The following is a 20,312-nucleotide window of genomic DNA, read 5'->3' as shown; positions in this document are numbered from 1 at the left end:
TAGCTGACAGTTGCAGACACTGAACTTGACACTGTCTGGTTGATATCTCTAATTGCTTCTGAACAAACAACCGGGAAATGAAGTGAAGATTACCTTTGACTGTAGAGCTAATACAAAATACCGCAGACAGCCTTTGTAAACATCACTGTCCAGTTGGCCACAGGGTGACTAATGTTAAATGCAATGCTGCAGCATCAATAGCATTTTCAGTTGTCATTTTCTCCGAGCGAGATTTTCAGCGCTGCCCTCAGACCTTTTAAACACACAAACAGCAGTTGTTTTCTTTTGCAGTTCTACACAGACGGCTTAAGTCAGGACAGTCGGCCATTGATCCACCAGGCTTTTCACACCTTCTCAGATTCCCAGAAGTCTTTTTACTGATGTCTAACAGACCTGCTTGTGTTTTAAAGCAGGGAAATGAAAACATATTATTTCGGAAACATGGTGTTTTTCACTTTAACAGCTGAAAGCTGAAAATATAATTGAATGTGACTTTGATCAAATTGTAACAGAATGTTTGCTGATTAAAATGTCAAGATTTCTCCTTACAGCTCAAGTCAAACTGTTCTCTACTTAACATCGCTCCTCCTCTTTCTGTGTTTTTAAACCTGTATTGCTATATCTCAGCATTATCTCTTTGTTGTTGTGTCTCTCAGGTTCCTCACAGTCTTCAGTGTTGCCCAGTAGGACCAGCAGTGCCACCAGTTGTCCCTCCACAACTCAAAGAGACTCCAGCAGCGACACAGAAAGCTTCCTGGGTGTGGAGCCGGGATATGACAGCGTTTTCAGAAAGGTCTGATCCACTACTGGCAGTTTTTTTTTTTTTTTTTTTGTAGCCAGGGTTTGGTGGGAAAGCATCCAGGTTAGAGAAACTGGGCAAGTGACTGGAAGTTTGCCAGTTTGAATGTCTTTACCTACTGGGTAAATAGCACAATTCTCTCCATGAAAATCAGTGTTAAGGTGTTCTTGAACAATCAACCTAAATTAAAACCGTGCTTATATGAGGCGAGCAGGTGGTTCCTATCCCTGTACCAGCTAGGAAACAGCTGGGGGCAGATATGAAGAAAAACATCATATATAAAAATGAAACCAAAAAAACCTCCCAAAACACAGCTCTTATTTGACTATTTCTGTGTGATCAATAAATGTAAAAAGAAAAGAAAATATATCAAATTTGGGTTAGCAGTAAATTCACCCAATCTTCCGCTGGATACAGCTGAAACATCCAGTACATTCAAGCTGAACAGCAAGAATATATTGTGTTTGCGCCTGCAACTACTCTATAGGGATTATATAGTATATATGAAGTCGCTATTTTGTCAGTCAGTCCTTGGCTTTTTATTTATCAGCACCTCGAGGCTGAGATGCCACGCATCTACTAAGCAGCTCTACTCTGCTGCAGGGGAAGAGCAAGCGGTGGTCCCTGCTGTCCCTCTGCTGCTGTTGAAAGTCTGTTTGAAGCAAGGCACCCTTTGGTTAAAGTTGAAATACTTGTATCTCTCAGTTTCTGCTGTGTTGAGCAGTTGAAACATGCTCATGGTAATGTGAATTGTACAGTATGTCCTTTTTGTTGTAAACAACACACATAGAATATCGGCTGCCTGGGAGAATATGACGCTAAGGGTTGGGACACTGAAAACAGAGAGACGGGCAAACAGTGTTTCCTATTAATTACCTAGACTGTGGCAGCCTGCCACTGTTTAATTTGTCCTACCACAGTTTCATAATGAACCGAAAATATTTTTGCACTTCTCATAATAACATTAAAGATCTCTAACGTTGTGTTTTGTGATGTTGAAGCTTGTGGTGCTTGAGATTTTGTTGTCGGGTTTGTCTGAAGAAGAGTTGTTGATGTAAAATGATTCAGGTGTTTTATCACTCAGCTGCCAACACCGGAGCCCTGCTGCGACTGCATGTAAGATAAATAAGGTAGCTTTAGCTACCAGCAGTCATTACTACCTATAGGCACGGTAAGCTAACCATCACGGCTTCAAGTTAAGACAAAGCTGCAACTTCAGTATTCTTCATATTCCACCGATAAGGAAAAGAATTACTGAAAGATAGAGCAGAGTAGACTGAGATAGAGTATTTTGTTCATTCTGGGAAAAATACTACAAAACGGTTCAATATTGTCTGTTTTCAAGCATTGGTTTACAAAGCAGGTCAACAGCATGACTGACTATAAATGTTAAAGTCTTGTCTTAATCTTATCTAAGAGCAAAACTAGCTGTATTGTAAACAAACGGCTTTGACTCTGTGCTCCGGTGCTGAGTGCAGCGAAGCCGGCTGCACTCAATTTGAACCAGACAGTGGTTCAGCCTCCTCTGCCGCCACCCGGTGTGGTTGGTTCTTTGACCACTCACAGCAGCCGCTTCCTGGGTATACGGAGTAACTGACAGGCTTCACTGCCTCTGAGCTGACAGCATGTTCAGTGACACCCTGGAAGTCTCAATATTTTGTCATTTGTCCTTAAAAAATGATTACAGTATGTGTTTATCAAAATAGTTACTGATTAATTTTCTGTCAGTCAACTAATTGATTAATTCTTGACTAATTTATCGTCCACGTTTACAGCAGAAACAAGTAGTGAACACAACATAATGTCAGAAAATGGTTATAATAGTTGGTTATAATTTCTTAGAGCATACGTTGATGTCTTAAAATGTCATATTTTATCCAATCAACAGTCTAAAATCTCAATATATTCAGTTTACTATCATGTATGACACAAAAAAGCTTAAAATCCTCATATTTGAGAAGCTACAACAAATACATTTCTGGCATTTTTACTTGTTTTACCAAAATAGTTGCCGATTGATTTTCTGTCAAGCGACTAATCAGTTAATCATTGCAGCTGTATTTTTTTTGTCCTCCTGTTTTCAGCAGAAATAAGTAGTGAACACAAATAATGTCATAAAATAGCTCTAATAGTTGGTTATATTTACCGTGTCATCAGCATTCATAACTATAAAACCAATGTGTTTATGATAAATTGTTTACAAGAGCACAAAATTGTTTACAAGAGCACAAAGGAACAAAGCCTCTTAATTTTGCTCTCTAAGTACACCAGATTGATGCATTCAACTTTAAAATGTACAAAATTATCTTCTGAGGGAGCATGACCCCGGATCCCCTAGAGGGGCCGGGGTCCACCCACCACAGTCTCACAAAATCCTGTGGGAAACACTGACCAACTGTGCTTTAAAGTCCACAGGCTTTGATTCCTGAGAAAGAACACAGCCGCTAAATTCACAGCTTCAGAGAGAGAAGGTTTCTTTTGTGAAATACAGAAGTGTAGATTTCAGTTGGATAATTTTTTTTAATTAAAAACTGAAGGGTACTGGGTAGAGAAACTGTCATAACTCTGAGAAACTCATTGTATTGATCTCAGTAACAATTAAGTTGAGCATGTGTCATGTCCATGTACACTTAAAGACACAAGACTGTGACTTTGAATGCTCACCGATTGTAGTGTGCAAGAATAAAAGCCCAAAATATAAAATTAAATTCCCTGCTGATTCCTTCTCCTACGTCTATAGCTAAAATCATGTGACTTGCACAGACACGCCCACATACATTGCAGTCACATACATTCTCTCCCATGAATGTACGCACACACACATAAACTCATGTGTTCTCTCACTCCCAGAGGAAGCCGGGTCCGCAGCATAAAGCAGATCTTTCATTGCCAGCTCTGCAACAGAAGCAGCTCTATGCTCAGCTCTCACACTGCAGCTGGCAGCACAATAGGCTCAGTTAAACCTCACACCTACAAATTAGCTCTTAATAGACTATCCCCAACCTGTGCATGTGTATCCAGCAGCTCTTTCCCACCAGATCAAATACTGTGTCATGACATTCATGCTCCCCAGAGGATGATTTTCCCGATCAATCGATTAATCGTTGTGTATGTAAAACATCAGAAAAATGTCCATCCCAGTTTTCCAGAGCCCAACGTGACATCTTCAAATGTCTTGTTTTGTCAGAGCAACAGTACAAAACACAACAACAACCATATGAAAAACATATGGTTCTTGTGAATTAGACTGAGTGTTTTGCTTGATTCAGAGATTCATCAAAAAACAAACAAGCACTTTCTGTGTATATGCATCATTTATGTTGACAAATGTGCAGTATACATATTCAGCATTGAATCAGTATAAGGTGGTCCCGTCCCAATGATGAAAACACCTTAAAAACATTGTATATAGCTTAAAAATCACCTTCCTGGGAAAAGTTTGTGTACACAAGGTTGCCATCATTTATTGGTGTTTGTTTTAATGTCAGCGCTGCTATAAAGTGGCTCTGGCTCATTATGCCTGAGCCCCTCCATTTGGTCTTCATTATATCTCATTCCTGTGGGTTAAATAGCTTCGCAGCATTCTTTTAATTCACCTCATGCTTCAGTGAAAAATGCTGAAGGATATACAAGGTAATAGGCTAAGTAATTAACAATAATTTGAAGGACATTTATTTTATTCTCTATGATTTTATTCTAATATTCCATTTCATTCTATATTATAATCTCCATTCCATTCTATTCTGTTCTATTTTAATATTCTAATATTCTATTTTATTCTACTCTAATTTTCTATTCTGTTCTATTATTTTGTAATCTAATCTAATATTCTTCTCTTTGTCTATGTGGTCAGTAAAACTGAATCCATGAGCCAAATTCTCCAAGGATTTCTCTGTTACTGTAGCTGGATGATTTAAGGGTTTTGAGGTTAAAGGTTCCACTTCCTGTTAAAATGTGGGATGGAAGTTAATACTTAAGAGAAAGCAACTACTTTCATACACACCTGGTCCCTGAAATAATAAAATTAATAAATATTCGATCAGATTCTGGCAGTGAGTTCAATCATTTTTAAATGAATGAAGGTGTTCTTGTGATTCATTATAAACCGTCACTTTTAAGTGGTGTTTCTTTAGCTTTGGCCCTGTAGCACATGGTGACGGGCAGTGAGGTTTTTAAATAATAACAATAAATATCTTTTTGGATGTCCGCAGAATGATGAACCAGTGACAGGAGGAGACAGTGCCAGCGAGGTTTCCGTCTCCTGCTCCTCCACAGACGACACCGCAAGCGTCGGCCCGTCCAGCTCCAGTCCCGAGGGCAGCCAGGGCCTGGGCTGCAGCTGGAGCCCAGAGGAGGGCCTCCAGACTGGGGCTCCCATCACTGCAGACGGAGGTGGTGGTGGAGGAGGAGGAGGAGGAGCAGCGGGAGAAGCCGAAGAAGAGGCCAAAGACAGAGTGACAGAGGTGCCGAGGCGCTCCTGTCTCCTCCGGAACAGCATCCGCTCCCTGTCGCCTCTTCGCCGTCACAGCTGGGGTCCTGGAAAGAACAACGGAGGAGACGCAGAGATGAACCAAAGGAGGTGAGAGATTGGCACCAGAATATATCAGATTTTTCAAGATTAGTCTCAGAGAAGTATGCATATTTCTAATTACACTCTGCTAGTTGTTATTGAGGAGGTATAAATTTGGTAAAAACATGAGAATAAAATACAGATAAAATATTGAAGCTTCTGCTTCTTATTTATTCTGTGGAGTTGAATTGATTGTGAGATACAGCTTCTTGGTCCTTGACATTTAGTTGCTGGTGTTAGTGCACTGTTAGTCAGTAGATGTCAGTAGACCTGATGTGTGCAGATGTCAGTGTTATTAGAGCTTGTTGATGTCACTCCCTCTGTGCCATGTTGAGTGTTTCCTCCTCCTGCTGTGAGCAGCTGTGTTGCCATTTGTCTGGTGTTGGCAGGGAGCTACTGTACCAAAATTGTACCCACACAGATGCATACTCACAAAGACACAGAGACACACAGGTCAACTTGTTCACACTCACACCAGCGTGTACAGTAATCATCAGTTAACACATACTACTTCACACTCGCATACACCAACAACACCAATGCAGAGCACATCAAGAACAAGACCATGACATCTATATTGTTTTCCCTGCCAGAACAGCAGCCTGTCATAGACTGTCTGCAGAGTAGTTTACCAGGCCTCTGCCACCTTGTTGGAGTGAAAACAGAAAAACAACAGCTTTAGGCATTTATCATCTACTATTTTTATGATATTCAAGTTGGGCAGAAACAGCCATTATCACCATTCTGTTGTCTTTCAGTAGACCTAATGACAGAGAATAAAATCATTTTTTTCCTCTGAGATGTCTTTAATAGATAAACATGAGGCACCTAGAGCACATAAAAAGCATACAAAGTGATTGCAAAGAGTGACTAATGTTCTGAAAAATGTTGCTGCAGCTGCTTAAAGTACATGTTATGTAAAGAATAATGGTCGTAGTATTATTAACCTATTTACTGTGACCATAGAGCTATCACGCACATTTAAAGTGATGCCTGATTTGCCTCATTCTACTGTATATTCACATTTTGATGGAATTTTTTGATATTTTGAGGATTTGCTTATTCGCTTTCTTGTGACGCGTTAGATTAGAAGATCAGTAAGTATAGTAAGTACAGTGTAAGGCTGCAGCCAGCAGTTGGTTAGCTTAGCTTAGCACAGAGACTGGAAGCAAGGCCAAACAGCTAGCCTGACTGTGTACAAAGGTCATACAATCTAGCTACTTGCAGTTCTAAAACTCACTAATGAACCTGTCATATCATGTTTGTTTCAAAGAATGAGATGTAAAAAAAGTTGTGGTTTCACAGAGTGTTATGTGTGAGGCTGTTTCTAGTTAAACTACAATGTGTCGTTGTTATGCCTCCGCACCAGCAACACTAGTGGCCCAGAGGCATTATGTTTTTGGGTTGTCTGTCCGTCGTCCGTCTGTCTAATTCTCGTGAACACAATATCTCAGGAACGTCTTGAGGGAATTTCTTCAGATGTGGCACAAACGTCCATTTGACTCATGAATGAACTGATTAGAATTTGGTGGTAAAAGGTCACTGTGACCTCACAAAACACTTTTTTGACCATAACTCAAGAATTCAGATTCTAATTATGACAAAGTTTCACACAAATGTCTAATAGGATAAAATGATGAAGTGATGACATTTGATATCCAAAAGGTCAAAGGTCAACTTCACTGTGACATCATGATGTGCTGCAAAAACACTTTCCTGGCTGTTATTCAACTCCATAACTCAGGAACAGAAGAGGAGATTGTGACCATATTTCACATTTGGTGGGATACTGAATTGGTGACACTAATCTTTGTTGCCCACCTTGAAACTGTGGTGATTTTATTTAAAGTCCTTCAAAGTCTTCACTACAAATATTACATGAGTTTTAATAGACACGGGTATAAACTGCATCTTCACTGGTTCGCAAAGGCATACAACCGCGAGGCGGTATTTCTCGTTACACTTTGGTTTTTTTTTTTCATTAGTGAGCTTTTGAGGTGCTGGTAGAGTCAGAGTAGCTGTTTCCCCCTGCTATTAGTGTATATGCTAAGCTAAGCTAACAATTTCATGACTCCAGCTTCACATTTAACTGGCAGATATGTATCAATACTCATCTAACTCTCAGTGAGAAAGCAAAGTGTATTTCCCAAATTGTTAAATTATTCCTTTAAGATCCTTATACTGAACAAATGCCATCGTTTTCACTCCTCCAGTATGGTGGCAAGGGCCTCAGACCACTACCACCACATACAGAGATGGCAGTGATAATAGATATCCAACCTGCCAGAAAGATTATGGTCCCATTATTGAATAAAGTTTTTAATTCATTCATTCATTATGTTTTTATTGACCTGCCATCCCCTTATCATCCACCGCTTCCTGTCTCTGTCTCTCATCCATGACCTCCAGTTCCATCCGTATCCCTGGTGAGGGCAAGCCGACCTTTCACAGGAGAAGGTATTAATACATCACATCCATCGGTTCATGTATTAAGATTGACGTCTGGCTAGGTGACATGTACTGTGAAATCCATGTAGGTGTAGCCTTTGTGGATCTGCAATGAACGATTTTGCTCTCTTTTCATGCGTTGGATTGTGCAAGAAATACTGTGGGAAATAGATTGAGACACACTAGTGTTTTGTATTGCAGTGGTAACGACAAGCAGTCACACAAAAGAGGGAAGTTCAGCTCTCAAGGCTCAAAGGACTGAGTTCAGTCTTGGCGAAGACAGTGTGCAACAGCAGTAAAGATGGGATGGAAGATGTTCAAGTGTTATGCATAATTGTTCTAGTTGCAAGAAGAAGGCCTTTATTGTTTGTGTGAAAAACTGCACTTTGACCAAGAAAAAGCAGTAAGTGGGGAGGAGAGAGGAAGGCTCAGTTAGGGCTGATGATAGCAGTCCTTAGTGTTTTGTAGCTTAGGTGTAGTGTGGTTTTTTGGGAGTAAAGTAATTGGGATGGGACCCAAGCAACATGCCATTTTTAGGTTTCAGCCTTCTGGCATGACTTCAGTGAGGTTCTGGAGATGTTGGAGGATCCTAGATGGAGGCCAGAATGACATAAGAGTAGGACGTTGACGTTATGATATAGGCATTGATCTATTTACTGAACCCTTTGCCAGTAGATTCTATTGGCTCGGGAATAAGCCAGTGGGAGGGAGTGGGTCAGTGGATGGTTTTTGATGTCAGACATGCGATTTTTAAAACATTCTTCTCTATTGAATACTCTATATTTTGATTTATTTATTAATTCCCACATGAAACTTCTTACAGCTGTTAACACTAAGCGAGAAAACAGTTTAAAAATACAATTGTAAGTGATCTCTAGTGGACAAACTATGTAATGGCAACACTGTTTCAAAATTACCTCAAACATATCTTTGACATTTCTTTACTGCAGTATGTTGTTACTATACAGCTGACATATGCACTGATACCAATATGCTTTATAAGCTAATATCATTTCAATGGTATTGGCCTGGCTATTCATCAGTTGGGTTCTAATTAAAACTTAGCTATCATGGTTGGAGAGCACTGCTGTAACCTTTAGCCCACTTTTTACAACATTCAAGAGAATTATTCATTTGTACTGCAGTGGCTCCTACAGCACTGGTTTTAACAGTGCTAATAGTGTCCGGGCTATAAGTTCTGCATTGCTGTGAAACAGCTTGAGTTCCAGTGTATTTCCTGTCTTCTACTGATAATTATAACAACACCACAGCAGGAAATAAATGTATGTTTGATAGTATGAAATAGTCTACAGTACAGTACCAAGTCAGAGCAGTGGTCCTGACTCCTGATATGTGTGAAAACCGTCACTCTCCTCTGACATCCCTGTAACACTGTCCTTTCCATATCCTCCTCTATGTGCTTCATTATTACTTTTCCATACTCGCTTGTCCATCTTCCCATCACTCCTCTTCATCTCCATCTCCATTCTTCCCCGACAAACCCACCTACCTCGCACTCTGTTAGTATCAGCTGGTGCCCTCCTGGTGCTCCCCACATCCATGGTGCGGAAGTAGTTAGTTCCCTCAGGTACAGTGTGTTTATATGTGTGCATGATATTTTTTTTCTTACTAAGGGCACATGACCTTCTTTGAATAGGGAGTATTTACATGCTACTTGATTTGCATTTGCCATTGTTGCGGGTGTGTGTGTGTTTTTTGTGTGTGTGTGTGTGTGTGTTTGAGTGTCATGCCCCATCATACAGTGTCAGTCAGTCAGTAGCTTCCGACAACAGAGAGTTGCGACAGCTGCTGGTGTTATTCATGTTTCAGTAGCGAGGATCTTCTTGCTCTGTAAGGTAGTGTGTAATAATACTGGCAGGAAGCAGGTCTTAACATGACAGATATAGTCATCTTCATTCACGGCCCGGAGGATAGGTGAGTGCTGCTTTATGTTGGTCACTGATAATCACCTAGTCATGACTCTTTTGGTCCAGTTTAGGTTAGTTATGTTTGAATGTGATGGGATGATGATTTGCTGGATAATAGAGTGCCATACAAACCCAAAGGCTGGAGATAAGAGATTTACTGCCAGAGCTTTAACTATCACCAAGTCTGTCCTGAGGCAAATAGAGCTATAGCCACCTAGCATAGCTCATCCTGAAATGTAGCTGTAGTTTTCCTCTCCATAATCATTGTATTGGATTTTTCAAGGCCTCTTATTTCCAGTCATAGATCGATGTAATTGGGTTTGTAAATCACAGCAGCACAGCTCTCTATGCTGATGCTGATGTTGGAAGTCATTTGCCACCGCTTCAGCTGTAAATCTGCTCCGGAGCCCAGTGATAACTCAGCTGGCTAAACACTGTGCAGGACCAGCTGTGTGTGTGTGTGTGTGTATTGGTGTGTGTGTCTGTTTGTGTTTGTTGCAGCAGCAGCTGTGTGTATTTGAAAGGCTGTGATGAATAGTCCAGAGAGACTAGTGAAGTCTGTGTGTGTGTGTGTGTGTGTGTGTACAGTACAATCATTCCACCTTCATTGAGGTCACCTCTGCCTTCTGTTTGTCCATACAGCTACAGCTTGGAGGGGCTCAGTGGGGGCCAAGAGGAGCTGAGGAGACCCGCCGCCCAGGGGCCCCGAATCCTCGAGCCTTTAAGGATGTTCCGGCACGACAGCGATGATAGGGGCTCTCTGGTGTCTCTAACTGAGGAGCAGGAGGAGATGGAGGAGCACAGCAGACTGGACAACCAGGTCAGCTAACACACTCATCAACTCTGCCCTTTAGATGTCATATCTTCATGCAGTCATGCAGTCAGCCCGGAGGGAACCTCAAAAACATCCTTCGCCTAATTCACACGAGAGGAAAAATGTATTTGTAAAGCTTGTACATAAACAAGACTTATAAACAGTCTGGGGAAATTTGAGACTTGTCAGTTCGGGGATTAGCAAGAATTAATAAACACCACTTCCCTCAGGCTGCTTCACTCGGCTCACATTGAATTTAAAACAAATTGTGAACACAACATCACAAAATCATTTGTGCAGTTTCCCTTTTCAGTTTATTGTTCCTGTTTTCAGATACGTGACTGGTGATGTTTTGTTCTGCGTTATCTCTTTCTGGATCACTGTGTCTTTTTTTCTTGCATTTGTCATGCATTGTGTTGGCTCAACCTTGTGTCTCTTGCTCTAGAAGTCAAGGCGGTATCGACCTCTGAGAAACAGCTGTCCTCCAATGGCCCTGCCCCTCACCAAGTCTGTATCCATGCTCGCCATCAGTCAGAGAGACATTGATGGTGAGTGACAAGTGTAGCTGTGTTGGGGTATTAAAGTTTATCTTGATATTGCCCCGACCCATCCCCCATTCTCACTGTTATTGGTGTGTTATAAAGTTGCTCACTTTTAACAAGTGATCAGTGCCTGCTGTGGTTCTTTCCTTCCTGCTCCCCCCCCAGCAGTGGGACGCCTGAGACGTAAGAGGCGAATTTCCTTCTCTTTCAATCTTTCCCCCATCCTCACCAAATCTAAGTCTCAGTTCGTTTATGGGGACTCTTCATCTAGCGATGATGAGGATAACATGAGTAAGTAACAGTACTGTAAACTTAGGTGCAGTAGAAATTAGCAGTTATGTCAGAATCAGAACAGTAGTTGTCCCTTTTAGAGCCCTGGATCCTTTTGTAAGAGCCTGAAACCCACAGACAAATGCGCCATTACTATTCACTGTGTGGATATGAGAGTAAATGATGTCCCTTTCCTGCAAAGACAAACAAAAGTTGTGTTTTGATGAAAGGACACAGTTACGATCATTGACACAGCCACATGTTTATGAACTAGAAGTACTCAGATTTATGCACCCTCCGACTGGAAGTACAGTAAGGTCTTTATGCCCCGTCTGTGGAGGTGACAAAAACCTTCCTGGAATCACTCAAATAGAAGGAGTATAAGGTTGGCTGAGGGAAAACTGGTTAATTTGAAAAAATAAATTATGAACACAAACCACAAAAGGCACATAATGTAATATATTGCACACTAAGGTAAAGTTTGCATAAGTTCTGCAGTCGAAACTTGTTTTTTACAGTTTTGTGCTGGGTGAATGCTCTGGACACAACTAAATGCTTGAGGGCAATGAAGCCCACAAGTTCTGCTGCAGCAAACTTGTCATAAGAAAACCACTAATTACAGCTGATATTAAGTTGCTTGCAGTGTTGAATGTGCAATTAGAATGGGCATGTAGCAAAATCATTGGTGTAGAAAATCACCTTTCACCTAGGCAGCAGGCTTTGTGCTAGTAAGTCCTGTCGACGAAAACAACATTAAATAAGGCTTCTCCTGTCCCCTGCCCAGCCCAGTATTTAGCTGACATTTATTTAGATTATTCTTTGTTTCGTCTGCTTGCGAATAATGACACGTGATCGCCAGAAAAAGAGGAAAAACATTATCATAAACACTGCAGGTGAACTGAGGAAGCCCTTTCTTCCCTCCTGATAAATGTGAGCCTGTCACCTTTAGTCAAAGACACTGAGCCATTCCTTCCCTATTCTTATCTATAAGATACTTCCAATAGTGTTCCCTATCTCCTTGACTGTGTCGCTAGCAACACAGGCAGGCCAAAACTTTGCCCTCATTATCCCTATTTGGGTTTGACTTTCTGATGCAGAGCAGGCGAGCAATGCGTTGCATATTTGTGTGTACGTCAGAATATTTGATAGAAATGATTGTTGTTCCCTGAAAAGGATGCATGCCTAGACTTAACTAATACCAAATAAGTAGAGACTCTCATGCTTTCATTTATATTTACATATTTTTAATTCATATCATGCGCCAACAGATTCAAACAGCAGATCAATGATTAATTGAAAAATACCAGCTTGAACAACACTTACACTTGGCATATACTGCAGCCACCCAAGAGAGTCTTTGTGCAATAGAGTGATACTCCTGTCAATCGAGCAAACGTGCTCCAAAATATCTGTAGGCCTTAGTATCTTGATTAAACAGTATATTTTTAAATAGACACCACGACACAGGAGCGTAATTAGGTATTGACAACATCACGTCTTGAGGGGAAAATAAATACTGACTGTATTTTCACTGTGAGTTTAGATCTCTGCAGTACGCAGCCAGAGATCTTTTGGAGCCAGACTTTAGCAGCCATTAATGGCAATGAATCTGAAGGCAGTACTGGCTTCAGCTTTTGGCCTTGGTGCTGGCTGCCTCATCACTGCCAGAGTAATTGTGTCATTGACCTCCACATGACTCTACAAGAGTAGCTGAAGCTTGAATACCTTGCTCAAAAACATTAAAAGTAGCAGCTGAAGGACAGGAGAACATGGGTTATTCAATTCTCTGCCCAATTCTTGCAGCCAGGACTGGGACTTACAACCAAGAATAATTTCTGACTGTCAGGTCAGTCAGGTCATTAACTCATACTTAGGGAAAACAGGACGACCCAGTGGTACGTCCCTCAACATGAGGGAAGAAAGAAAACTTCCCCCTCAGATAATAAATACAGTGAATAGAAAAGAAACCTCCTGTCCTGTTGTAACACACTCCTGAATCTTTGTCCTGCTTCTCTCGTTTCTTTCCAGGTATGAAATCGTTTTCTAGCGCCTCTGGATCACTAGCATACAGGTCAGTCCACCTTTAACTCTGCACCCTAAACATTATACATATATTACCAGAAATCTGTTCTTAAGGCTTTTAATGCAGCTGGGACTTTTATAGTCTTATAAAGAAAGTTTGGAAAGGTTCTCTGAAGCAGTCAGTGGTTGTCCATGGAACCTTTATAGTGCTGCAAAGAACCATTTTCAGAATGTTTGGTGGAACGTCATGTGAATGCGGTATGATATTAAGTGTGTGTGTGTGTGTGTGTGTGTGTGTGTGTCTTCCAGTATATCAGAGGAGGAGCCTGGCCCTCTAAGGAGTGACACTGAGGGAAAGAATGTGACGAAAGTCAGCCGGACCTTCAGCTACCTCAAGAACAAGATGTACAAAAAGACCAGGGTGAGGGAACGTGGAGATTTGAATTCTCCAGTTTGTGATGCTGTCATAGATGTTCGTTTGTCTATTTTCACTGTACACACCACTCTGCCAGAGCAGGGCCTTCATGTGTGCAACATTTATTCCTTCGAGCAAGGATGACTGAACACCAGGCGGCTTTTCAGTCTCACAATGCTTCACATTAATGCAGTTTCACACTTTCACACTGGGAGCTGCTCTGTACATCTTCTCTTGTTGGCCTCTGAGCAGCACCAGGAGAACGGTTGGGGGTTGCATGTCTTGCTTTAGGGCAGGTTGGTGTTTCTTGTAACTTCCTCCGTTCTAATTTCCACAGCAGACTTGGTTTTGAGACCACAACATTTACTGGTCACAAACCCAAATCTCTGGTGTAAGAGGGTGGTCAAAGTTGTCTTTTTTTCCTCAAACAGAGCCATGTTTGGTGATTTACCTTTTTCCAGTGAGAATAGAGAACTCCTTTCTTACTACAAAGTAAGTTAGTGATAATAATCCTGATTATTGTGCGAGATATTATTATTATGACTATTTTGTTTCAGGTTAAATGATTTTAGCCAAAGAAAAATGACAAATTTGAGCTCAAACAGGTTTAACCTTGCTGTGATTTGGAAGTTTTGGGAGTGTACAAATTGTAATACTATAGTCTCACGTAATTGGAGAATGCAGCTGTCAATTCTTAGATTTTTAAATTGCACTGACAAATGGTCTTACTTGGGAATTACGGTCACAATAGTTACTGAAACCTGTGTTAGCTTATTATAATAGTGCAGCCCTTGCAAGAGACACTGAACAGGAAGTAAAACAGGAAGAAGAAGTTGCCTGTGGTTTTATAATATCCTCACTAACCTCAGTCAATGCTTTGCTTTTAAAGTGACAGGATAGTCAGAGCTTGTGGCAGCCCGAGGCTAATTGTTCACTGTCAAAGGTGAAAATTATTGATCACAGTCTTGCAGATTCAAAGACATTTAGCAAAACTTTGATGTTGAAATTGTGCACATTTTGGCTGCTGTAGCCGAGGTCAGTGTTATTTGATGACATTAATAATTGACAAAAACTGTATATTTAGTGATGAATGAAAATAAGCACCTCAGCAACCAAATAGCAGTCACACACCACATTAGTGAGTGAGTGAAAATTAAAGATGAAAAAATTCTCTTCTTCTCATTATTACACATTATTTTCTCCTGTCAAGTACTAAAAAGTCTCTAAAATGTCCAAACTATTTTATTTATGACTGTTGTCATCTGATCTCTTTTTGTTCTTACTGTGCACACATACACATACACTGTACATGTTTCTGTACAGTATCGAAAGTCTGACTGCTCTGGAAGGGGATCTAGTTCGTGTAGTGTTGTCATACCATCTCTACCAGACCGAAGGGTCTTTGCAGAAATAGCACCTCCTGTAGCGAGCCAGTCACTTCCTCATTGCAGCTTGCTTCATGGAGCCTCAGTGCTGGCAATAGCTTCAGTCGCTCCACCACAGCCAGGGATGTTATACAGGAGATTCACAGGGAGCCATGGCTTCTCACGGAGATGGAAAGGTTGGATGGAGGTAGGCTTACAGAGTGCTCTGGTTTCCCAGTCAAATTGTAGTGTAAGAGTCTGTCACAATATCATGTTAAAAGTGGCCTGTGTGCCCTTCAGGGCTGATCTGCTTTCCGGTGACGTCATTGCTTATCATGTTTTATTGAATCGTCTTTTTGTTTAAATCTATGGTTTTTACTGTCAAACGTGATTACTTCTCCTGTGCTTCTACTCAGTGACCTGTGAATGCATGTTGCCTAACAAAATTGTGCTGAGAATCTTCTTTGCTTATTATGTTTTTCCAATAAGTTGAAATCTTGTCAAGCATGATATTATCGGGCATAATTCTCGTGATGAACAATACTTCATTAGGCTTGTACTGTTCTTCATAGAAGTTTGTTGAAGTGTTTCACAATTGCTTAGCTGTTGTTGCAGGAAGTGAGCATGAATGCTAAGTGTTGTAATAGTTATAAAACATGCAATCTCGCTGTGGTCCAGTCAGGCTTATGGTATCTTGAAGCGACTGAACAAAATGAGCTCTAGTATGTCAGAGCTTTGTGGTCCGTCAAACCAAGAGGCCTAGGGCTGGCCATTAAAATGAGCTGGAAACTCCATTTTCCCATTTCCTCTGGGTTTGGGTGGAGGCTCTGTGATGTAAATCCAAGAGAATAAGAGCTCTGTTCTTCTCAGCATCACTTTATGGGATCGTGATTCAGTTCAGTGTACAGAGATGACCAACAGCTGAAGATGACCTCGCCCATTAATGCAGAAGCAGCAGAAAGACCTCCCTGTTATGGAAAGGTCAAAGATTTGATTCCCAGACAGTGTCTCATCAGTAATCATGCATTCTGCAGTAGTGTCTTTCAGAACACTAAAGGCATCTGTGCTCATTCATCATACGAGCTGAACAGTAGCTGAAAAACGACATGATATGTTACCACAGTTGTTATGTGCTGCTTAGCATAATTTCCAACATTATAATCACCAACCAGTCATCCCGTAGAACATACCACATTATCAGAGTTTTTCAGGGAAAATCCCACTGTCTGTAAATGAGATAAATTTGCAGAGACTGTCGGAAACAAAAATTAACCACATTTAAAATAGTCTCATAGTGAGGCAATTTGTTGTCAGCATTAATAATGTATCACTTAATATGCAAGAGCCCCTGCTGTGTGGTACATCAGAGTAATAATGTTGCTCTGCTGGAATTTAACATAAGCAACCAGCTGAATGCTGAGACATTTTGTCAATGCCTGGTAAATGAGTCTAATCTACAGGTAACCAAGCTGAGTCTTATTCTTTTCTGAACATTTATTATACAATAGTGATAGTCAAAACAGTTTTTTTTTTTTAACTTCAAGTTACCTTCTTGTCCTGGCATGGTTAGGTCGTGTTCTTAATCCTCCCGTCATTTTTTTTGTTTTTTTTTACACCTGTGCAGGAAAAGGAGCGAGAGAAACGGGAGAAAGAGAAGGAGGGTAAGGAGAAGGACAAGAAAGCGGTGAACGGTCATCTATTCGTATCAATCAGCTCAGGGCAGGCAGTCCAGTGCTCCCAGTGCAATAAGGCTTTCAACAGTAAGGAGGCTTTCCAATGCACACGTGAGTACCTTTTTTCTCTTCTCCTATGTTTTCTTCATTTCCTTTTTTCTGTTGTTCTTTCGTTCCTTTGTTTGTTCTTTCATGTTTGTGGTTCACCAGGACTCCTGTTGCTGCAAGTCTGATTGAAGTCCTTTAAGTGCTGAGATGCTTTATTAAAAGAATTTATCTTATTGTAAATTCATTTCTAATCTGAAAAAAACACAAAGCTCTCATCAACATTAAACACAAGGAGACAAAAGAAAGAAAAGGCCTTTAGTGGATGTACATTAGGAGGCTTGAATCTTACTATATGACACATCATAACACCTTACTGTAAAGGCCCAGTCAGTATTTTTGGACCATGTAATTTACAATTATATTCACGTATTTAATTAGAGTTTGATTTTAAACAAAAAGCACAGTTATTGTGTTTGTTTCTCTCATGATCATAATGGAAAATGGCCTGTTACACTCCTCTGCTGATGAAACTGCTGCTGATGTTTTAACAGCATCAGAAAACATGAATAACTTATATTATTAGTGCTGGATAGTGTCTGTTCTTATATCAAAAAATATCTTGAAGTGTTCTCTGTATCCCACATTTACGCCATATTGGCAGTTAGCTGTAACCGGCTAGAGAATCAGTCATACTTGGCTGAACCAGCTTCATGATCTGTTTGAAGTAGTGAAACTGACTAGAGGGCTACTTATAATGTAACCCAGTCAGGCTTTCAGTGCAGACAACAAAAAAAAGCTTTGCATTGTTTTCCACTGAAGCAGCAGCAGTCCTAAAGAGGATGTAGTTTATTGCACAAGCCTTTGGCGCAACCCCAAAAAAACCCTAAAAAGGAGAAACCAGCTCTGCGATGGATCACAGCGATGCTCTTTGGTCATAGTCTGCCTTCACAAGGCAGACTGGCAAAAACAGCTCTTGTTGTGTTCAGTCGGTCTGGTTGGGATTGTTGGAGCCACAGACAGTTCTGAGGGTGTTTTCAAGAGGTTCAGTCTTGCAGATGTCTGGCTAGTGTCCATTCTGCAGACAAATACAGGGATCCTTTGTCTGAGATTAGCTGGAATTAGTGGGACCTCCACAAAAAGCAGCAAAATACCTAATAAAACAATTTAAGAGGAGAAAATCACTACAGGAATTTTAAAGGGTTTTACTGTGCAGGTTATAATTAAATGTATCACATAATCCACTTGGCAGATACTTTTATCCAAACTATTTTACAGTATCACAAGTGCATACCCTTTCCTTGTGATAGGTGGAAGTGAAAAAAACTCTGAGACTGTGACAGGGAGAGTTACACAGGGTTATTTTTTCACCCTGAGAGCGTAAATGTGTTGCTGTAAAGGAAAGGAAAGGTTGTATGCATGTTAGCATGGATGATTAGGATCAGTAGTGGGTTTGTGGGTTTAAACTGTGCAACATGTCTGTTTCATACACTTCTGTCTATTGGAAACATGTCTCTATCAAAGTTAATGGCAACTTGCTGGAGCCTTGTTGTGAAGCTGAATTTTGATATCACTAGACATATTTGTTCCTCTCAATGGCACTTCCTGATGATCGCTTCAGTTATTTTTTATTTTTACACAGGTCAGTATATATAATATGCATATATACATAAGTTTCGGCTCCAAAGTCAGCTCACAAAAATGATTAGCAGTTTGAAACTTATATGTTTGTATAGTTTGAAAGTATATGAGTTCTGTAGGAAAACAGGAGAATGTGAGTTGTTGATTGACTAAATGAGATCAGATTACAGCAAATCTTATTTTAGCAATCTTGAATGACGACCAGTGTTCCAAAGTGGTGACTTGGGAATGTTTACATAATTGAAATTTTCCCATGCAAGTCCATTTTAATGTGTGTGTCATTCCTCGGCCTATCTCTGTTTTTTTCCCCCTTCGTCCACGAGCAGTATTACCCCTCGATTGCATCACATGCTCTGCTCCAGTCTGGCTTTCATTAGTGGGCTGGTGGAGTTTCCTGGCCGGCTATGAAAACCAGTCAGAGTTTCTGGCCCCCACCTTTCTGCACACCCTCAACACCCCCACCACCACCACACTCATAGTATTCACAGAGCGTTCTGTTGCTTTCTTCCCAGACTGTAATGCTTCCGTCCACAAGGGCTGCAGGGACAGTCTGCCTGTTTGCGCCAAGGTGAAGATGAAGGTATAAGTTCCCTCAGAGTTACTCCAACACTGATTCTGTTGTGTTCTGTTTTCCTGCAGCAAATATTGATGCCTTTATTCTCTGTTTCTGGCTAGTTGCCCAAGCAGCAGTTTACAGTACCAGATTCAAGCTCTTTCCCCACAGTCACGATGAGGAACAAATGTGAGTGTCAAAATAAACTTGGATTTCATTCATAATCTTCAGTTTTTTTTTGCAGATTTGATGCCAAAACACAGCTGTTAATGTTGTTTTTTACTTTGTCCCAGCAATTATTTGCACCAAGGTTAGCTTAACTTGTAGTTTCTGTACTTCTTGTGTACTCTGAAAACACGGTGCTCCTTTGGCTGTTTTAACATCAGAAGAGCCACTCAAAATTAAGATTCCTCACTTGAACACTAGAACAACACCAGTACACATCGTATAGGGCTACTAGTTCTTATACAATAATCCAGTGTCAACAGAAAAGATATCTGTGCATGACTTGTTAATAAAACTTGCCTCTATTAGGTAAAAACACCCACATCTCCAATTTTAGTCACTTTCATATTTATAGATCTTTTAAAAACTATTGAATAATGTCAAAATTGCCTCGTCAAGAAGCTAAACAAACGTTTTTCTTCATTCTTGAAACACTGTGATATTGAAAATGCAGGATTGGAAGGATCACTCAAACTGAGCCAGTATGAAGGTGTTCCTCAAGGATCCTTTTAGGATCCCCTGTGCTTGTTTTGGGATTTGTAGGCTACCTGTTCACTAACTGTACCACGTGTCTCTCTCTTGTCCAGCTGGTGGGACAAGAGAACGTCCCTGGTCAGCCATCTTGTCCCCGGAAGATCATTCTTCACTGATTATTCCATCATCACGGAGACACACAAGTATCATGACCTTCCACGGCAACAACCTGTCCAAGAGTCTCTCCATAAGCAACATTGCTGGGTGAGCGCTTGTGTTTTTGTGTGCTTGTATTTGTAAGTGGTATATGTGCTGTAGTATGATGGTACCCAGGTAATTACATTTCCAAAGTAAAATGTTTCTGTTGCTATTTACCCTTTGTATTTGTATATTAATTATGCTGTGATATTAATGCTAATCAATTAATATAAATTACGTTGTGACTTAATTTGTCTTTTTGTTTGACGACTGCAACTACAGTGCATTTAAGGTTAACACCACAAGTGTTTAACAGCTTATTAATGGACTG

The 20,312-nt window shown here is 40.6% G+C and overlaps 1 protein-coding gene across 9 annotated transcripts in view; it reads left to right on the top strand.

Annotated features, from left to right (window-relative positions):
• LOC122995206 (A-kinase anchor protein 13) overlaps window positions 1-20,312 on the top strand; it is a 110,545-nt gene that overhangs the window by 65,666 nt on the left and 24,567 nt on the right. For 5 of the 9 annotated variants that reach the window (XM_044370697.1, XM_044370611.1, XM_044370457.1 and 2 more), the window contains exons 11-22: window positions 657-793; window positions 5,011-5,378; window positions 7,779-7,826; window positions 9,343-9,405; window positions 10,388-10,565; window positions 11,005-11,107; window positions 13,400-13,442; window positions 13,703-13,814; window positions 16,797-16,956; window positions 19,044-19,111; window positions 19,207-19,273; window positions 19,897-20,047. In XM_044370697.1, coding sequence (XP_044226632.1) covers window positions 657-793; window positions 5,011-5,378; window positions 7,779-7,826; window positions 9,343-9,405; window positions 10,388-10,565; window positions 11,005-11,107; window positions 13,400-13,442; window positions 13,703-13,814; window positions 16,797-16,956; window positions 19,044-19,111; window positions 19,207-19,273; window positions 19,897-20,047 — 1,498 coding nt within the window. The remainder of the gene's footprint in view (window positions 1-656; window positions 794-5,010; window positions 5,379-7,778; window positions 7,827-9,342; window positions 9,406-10,387; window positions 10,566-11,004; window positions 11,108-13,399; window positions 13,443-13,702; window positions 13,815-16,796; window positions 16,957-19,043; window positions 19,112-19,206; window positions 19,274-19,896; window positions 20,048-20,312) is intronic. The other 4 variants (XM_044370855.1, XM_044370779.1, XM_044370531.1 and 1 more) reach the window with 3 other exon arrangements.

This window comes from Thunnus albacares, chromosome 1 (assembly GCF_914725855.1).
Source record: "Thunnus albacares chromosome 1, fThuAlb1.1, whole genome shotgun sequence".
In the NCBI taxonomy this organism is placed as follows: Eukaryota; Metazoa; Chordata; class Actinopteri; order Scombriformes; family Scombridae; genus Thunnus; species Thunnus albacares.
Note: the sequence above shows the minus strand (reverse complement) of the source record. Positions and strands in the feature narration are given on the sequence as shown.